The sequence below is a fragment of the Pipistrellus hanaki genome (assembly GCF_964339955.1).
Source record: "Pipistrellus hanaki genome assembly, chromosome: 18".
Classification (NCBI taxonomy): domain Eukaryota; kingdom Metazoa; phylum Chordata; class Mammalia; order Chiroptera; family Vespertilionidae; genus Pipistrellus; species Pipistrellus hanaki.
The window spans coordinates 23,501,514-23,507,930 of NC_140520.1; the positions used below are offsets into that span (position 1 = coordinate 23,501,514).

Consider the following 6,417-nt stretch of genomic DNA (forward strand, 5'->3'; position numbering starts at 1 on the left):
CTTTTTCAAAATTTGGCTATTTGGGGTCCTTTAAATTCTGTGTGAATCATAGGATCAGCTTTCCCATTCCTGCAAAAATGATTGTTGTAATTTTGATAGGGATTATGTTAAATATGTAGATTGTTTGGGGAGTATTATCATTGTATTAAGTTTTCCAATGTCTAAACATGAGATGCCACTAATTTAGGTCTTTAATTTCCTTTGGCAATGTTTTGTACTTTTTAGTGTACATGTCTGAGCTTCTTTGCTTAAGTGTATTCCTAAATAGAGGGAGCTAGTGATCTCTGGCAACACTGTGGAGATTGCTGAGAGTAATCTTAGTACCAAAGAAGTAGTAATTGTCATTTGCGCAATAAAAGTAACTGCCTTTTCTTGAACACCTAATGTGTCAGATGCTGTACTAGATGGTGTGTATTCTTTGTGAATTTATGTAGACAATCTCTAGATTTAAATAGGTTTCAATGGGATCTCTTCATGGCATACTCCAGGCACTTGAGAGTGCAGGAGGAGCATTCTCTTAGAATCTTCTCCTCTACCTGTTCTTTAACTCTCAAACTAAACAACACAAAAATATGTGCTCTACCTCCCTGCCACCCAGCCTTGCTTACCACACAGATTAGAACATATTAACATCAGCCCAACCCCGGGGAGAGGTCCTTCAGAAACCATACAAAGGACTTTTTTTAAGCATCCAACTTCACTTGTTGATAGCAGATCTGCCAATTTCCAGAATTTCGGGATCAAGATCTTCATGTTGGTTGAGAACTATTCTACTAAGTGCTTATCCTCCCATGTTTTGTCTGTGCTAAGAAACCGTAACTCTCGGTATTTTTCTCTCTCAAATATCAAATAATGTATTTCACATCTCAGTGTTATCCTGTTGTATGAAGTTTTTTCTTTTACCTGACCAGCTCTCTTGCAGTGATTTAACATTTCTTTATTCCCCAGGGAAAAGTTAACTATCGGATGCCGCCAGCTGGTTGAGATGGAGTATGCCATGCAGCAGTGCTATGCATCTGTGTACATGGAGGCCAAGAACAGGGGGTGGAGTGAAGACATGCTCAATGATAGGACCTAATCTGGTAATTCCAAAGGATTGCATTTGTCCTCAAGAACAACAGAGTAGCTTTTGAGCCAAACTCCAGAGACTTGTAAGAAATCTCATTTGTATAAAAAGGTGATTGCCTATTACTGACAGTCTCATTGAGGTTCTCTAAAAAGCCTAATGCATCCGTTGTGGGATAAACTGTGAACTCAACTCTTCTGAAGTTGATAATACTTTGCTACCTCCACTCCTGATACTGAGCCAGAATGTTTAAGGAAATGAGAGCTGCTTTTTTAGTCACCTTAGGGCAGGAGCCATCGTGGCCCCTGTGGAAGGCACAGCATTAGCGTCTCTCTCAACCCTGAATATATGGCTACACGATCAGGGACACTTCCAAACTCCAAGAAAGAATTAGGACATGACCATGCTCACCATACTCCACAGATGAAATCTGAACCCTGGACTGTTATATGATTAGCGTCTTCCATGTAGACCTGGTGAATGTAATGCATATCCCTTCCACTTCCCCAAGGGACCAAAAATAGAATTGTCACTTCTGCTCCAACTTGCAATAGCAGCCTTTCTTCTGCCCCAGGCTTGTCACTTTCCAGTGCATTTCTAGTGAGGAGCAGGGAGACCCCAGTGCAGTCCCCCCTTACATGGGAAGCAGCATGCATTAATGGGATTAGGTGGCAGTGACTGGCGTTTGCCTCTAGGTAAACCAAGTGTTTGATTGACTCATTTACTTATATTGCAAGTTGGAAGTCCTTGTTTTTTTGGAGTATATTATGCTTTTGTTAGTGCACTAGAAATCTAATTTGGTATTCTATTATAAATGCTTATTTTTTAAAGTAATAAATTATTTTCACTAAGATTTAACTTTTCATTTTACTTCTAAATTTTATTTCTGAATGTGCACAAGGTGTGATTTTAAAGAGAACCTACTTAGGATGCTCACTAGTAGTCTGTGCAGGACCCACTCTTTGTTTGCACTCAAAGGGCTGGGGCTCACCGTGCTGTCTGCTTTGCACCAGGGGGAAGAAACCTCTGCTCTCCTCTTTCTTTTTCTTCCCCAGGAGCCAAAAAATCCCTTCCCATGGACCAAATGAATTTTTTTCATGCCTTATCTGTCAGCTGCTTTTGGTTATTACTGTTGGGTTTCAGCTCATCTTTGTTCCCTCTCTTTCCGTCCTTTTATTTATTTTTTAATTTCTTTACTAAAGCATTCCATATGTGTCCTTATTCCCCCCATTATGTTAAGCATTTCTTTTCACTCCTATTAACTGCTACTTTCTATTTTGCTCTTATGTCTGTGCATTTTCTCTTGGTCTGTGTCTTTTACTTTGTGCATTAATTTGTCAATTAGTTCTACATTAAATTTTATTTGTGAAGGTGTTTTCTTCTGTTAGGTTTTGGTGTTATTTTTTGTGTATTTATTTTTAGAAACACCCTTTTAAACTTTTTTTAGTCTTTGTTTCTTTGCAATGTCAAGTTTTTTTCCTCTCTCCCCCTTGTTGCCTTTTCTAATTTTAATTTTATTACACTAAGTCTAGTAATTGTCTGTCACTGTGCACACTTATCACAGTATTATTGACTGTATTCTCTTTCATCTTTTCAGTCATTCCCCATTTTTCTTCCCCCTGGCAACCATCAGTATGATCTATTTCTAGTCTAGTGCAAAGTGGTGCACTAGTAGTTTTTGTTTGGTTTGTTATTTGTTGTTGTTGTAGTAGTATTTAGATTCCATATACAAGTGAAACCTTACAGTATTTTCTTTCTCTGACTTATTTTACTTGGCATAATACCCTCTAGGTCCATCCATGTTGTTGCAAATGTCAATATTTTATTCTTTTTTATTTCTGAGTAATATTCCATTTGTTTATTTTTGCTTTTGTTTCCCTTGCTTGAGGGACATATACATAAAGAAATTATAGAGGCTAATGTCAGATAGTTTACTACCTGTGTTAGCTTCTAGGAGCTTTATGGTTTCAGGTCTTACTTTGAGTCTTTAATAGTTTTAGTTTTTGTATATGGTGTAAAAAAGTGGCCCAGTTCCTTTTTTTCTTTTGCATCTGTCCAGTTTTTCCAGCACTTTTTGAAGAGGCTGTTGTTTCTTCATTGTATATTCTTACCTCCTTTGTCATGGATTAATTGACCATATAAGCAAGTTTATTTCTGGGCTGTTCTGCTCCACTGATCTAAGTGTCTTTTTGTCCCAGTACCATTCTGTTTTGATTACTGTGGTTTTGTTGTAGTCTGAAATCAGGGTTTGCGGTACCTCCAACTTTGTTCTTGTTTAACATTGTTTTGGCTGCCCGGCCAATGTTGCTTAGTTATTGTGCATCGACCTATGAACCAGGTCACAGTTCGATTCCAGGTCAGGACACAGGCCTGGGTTGCGGGCTCATCCCCAGTGGGGGTTATGCAAGTAAGCCCCGGTTGATGCTCCTATCTCTCTCCCCCGCTCCCTCAATAAAAATAGATAGTAAAAAATATTGTTTTGGCTATTTCAGGTCTTTTGTGATACCACAGCAATTTTAGGAGTATTTGTTCTAGTTCTGAGAATGCCATAGTATTTTGATAAGGATTGCATTGAATCTTCAAGGTTGCTTTTAGACATTTGTTTTGATGAAGAATTATCAGATCTTTAGAAGAGCAAGTACAGGTTTTAAAATCTCTATTCTTTAATATGTATGGCTATTATAGTTTGAGCAGAAGCCATCATATTCATGCCATGAACTAAACTGGACTGATGGGGAAAGTCACACCAGGGTAAGGGCTGCCTACTTTATGTCCTTGGCTATGCTGTAGCAAGGAGCTGGTGATAACTTCATGAGAAGCATCCATGAGGATTATTCTATCCAAGTTCCTAGCACCACTTTGCACTAGACTTTTCCATCTTACTTTCCCAAAATGCTATAGAGCTGTTGGAGGCTGCCTTTTCATTTAACACCCTTCTGCGATCCATCCATGTGTTATTAGTACTTTAATTCTTTGTATTCCTGAGTAGTATCCTGTTGTACGAATGGAATTTATTCATTCACTAGTTGGAAGAATATTCCAGTTTTAGTTGGCAATTGTAAATCAAACTGCTATATTCACACAGGTTTCTGTGGGAACATGGTTTCCTTACACTTGGATAAATACCTAGGAGTGGGATTACTGTCATAGGTTATTTCTCTAAGAAACCGCCAAACTGTTTTTCCAAAGTGACCTTACATTTTCTGATTTGTCCGAGTTCCAATTATTCTGCATCCTAACCAGAATTTGGTATTATTCAGTTTTAATGTGACATTTTGCTTTTTATATTTCCCTAATGATTTATAAGTGAGCATAATCTCATGTTTTTATTGGAACCATTTATCTTCTTTGAAATGTCAACTCAAATCTTTAACCCATTTAAATATTGTTTTATTAATTTTGAGAGTTCTGGATTCAAATCCTTTATCAGATTCGTTTTATTTCTTTTAAGCCTGTGCCTTTCAAGAATTGATACCACTTTTGGTTTAGAAAACACTAGCTCAATGTAGAAGATGGATATTTTCATGACTTGCAAGTAGCCTTTTGATGCCTTCCAATTAATATAGCAACTCCATTCTTAAATTGCTAGATATTTTACTTCATTTTCATTCAAGTTTCATTTTCATTCAAGTTTGGTATCCTGTGTTCTTTTCTTCAAAAGGCTAAAAATTTATCACTGCCTTAGCCACCTGTTCAAATGTATGTCCTTTTTATTGTTTCCACAAGATACCAATCTTGTACATGCCCAGTTTGGTAATTGAGCTTTTGCTTCTCAGTCTTATTTAACCTCCAATAAGTGATGAAGCTATTAATAGTGAAGTTTAAATGTTTTGTTGGCCATGTGCTATTAAGTTCAAGAATCTGTGACATGCATGGATATATCCCTCTCTATAAACTCTACTTGTTGATCAATGCATCACTTTTAAGTCTTCAGAAAGGATTATGAAGGATATTGGTGCTTCACGTTATTTCTTTTTCACCTACAGATGATTTAACGTTCTTTGATTTTCAGAGTAAATTTGATATGTAAATGTGTAAGTTTAAGGAACAGTATTATGTTGATATTTATACATTGTAATGATTGCTATGTAGTTATATTTATCACATTGCATAATTTATATTATCTATATTCATTATACTGTACATTAGATCTTTATGGCTTATTTACTACTTGTTGCCAAATTTGTATGCTCAAACATAACATCACTCTTACTCCACTCCTGCCCAACCTCCTGCTAATCACCATTTTACTGGTTTCTACAGGTTAAACTTTTTTAGATTCCACATGTAAATGCTATCATACAATGTTTGTCTTTCTCTGACCTATCTTGCTTAACAGAATGTGCTCGGGTCCATCCATGTTGTAGCAAATGGAAGGATATCCTTTCCCATGGATGATTTAACTTATTTAACAAGTCTCCTGTTTATGGGACCAAATTTGTGGCTTGGCCTTATTATTGAAGATTCATGTGTTGGTGTTTGCTTTTTGTTCTCTTTTACACCCAGTTAATTTACCTTTTATCTTATGTTTCAGTAAAAAGACTCAAATCCTTTTCTGGAACAGTAGGATACAAATAAATGCCTGACACTATAGTTTTCTATGGCTCATACGTTTCTTTCTTTCTTTTTTAAAAAATATTTTTATTGATTTCAGAGGAAGGGAGAGAAACATCAATGATGAGAGAATCAATGATAGCCTGTCCCCAGCACGCCCCTTACTGGGGATTGAGCCCACAACTTGGGCATGTGCCCTGACCAGGAATCGAATTGTGACATCTTGGTTCATAGGTTAATGCTCAACCACTGAGCAACACTGGGTGGGCTGTGACTCATACTTTTCTAAAGGTAACCCTGGAGTTGCAAAAAAATATCCTAAATCGTACTTCCTCTTTTGCCTAATTCAACTTGAAGAATCTGAGGTCCAGAGAGATTATAGGTATTGAGCAAGGATTCTAGCACTACATCATGTTCCCAAATCCAGGGGCTTCTCCTAAAAAAATATGATTACGTAAGAAATTCTAAAACATGTTGAGTAACGGGAAAAAGCTTTTATGGCATACAAGCCGAAAATCAAGTTATACCAAAAAAATCATGCCTGAGGTATATGAGGTATAATAAATTGTTTTAATTCAAACAGGTATTTTGTAATTTTGCTACTGTATGAGGGGCCTAGAATATTTTATGCATTATGACAATGAACTGCAACCTAGTTATTATTTCTAAATCACTCAAAAACCCATACTTTAAAATAAATAATTGGAAGCTTCTTATATTCAAAACATATTTAAAAAATATACTTTAGCCACCAGAATACCTGTTTGGCATCAGTGGTAATAGAGGGAAACTTTGAC

At 36.6% G+C, this 6,417-nt stretch overlaps 1 protein-coding gene across 1 annotated transcript in view; it reads left to right on the forward strand.

Annotated features, from left to right (window-relative positions):
• The window catches only part of SWT1 (SWT1 RNA endoribonuclease homolog), a 60,236-nt gene extending 54,577 nt beyond the window's left edge, over positions 1 to 5,659 (forward strand). The window contains exon 19 of the mRNA XM_084866583.1: positions 949 to 5,659. Coding sequence (XP_084722709.1) covers positions 949 to 1,078 — 130 coding nt within the window. The 3' untranslated portion in view covers positions 1,079 to 5,659. The remainder of the gene's footprint in view (positions 1 to 948) is intronic.
• Positions 5,660 to 6,417: the final 758 nt, after the last annotated feature.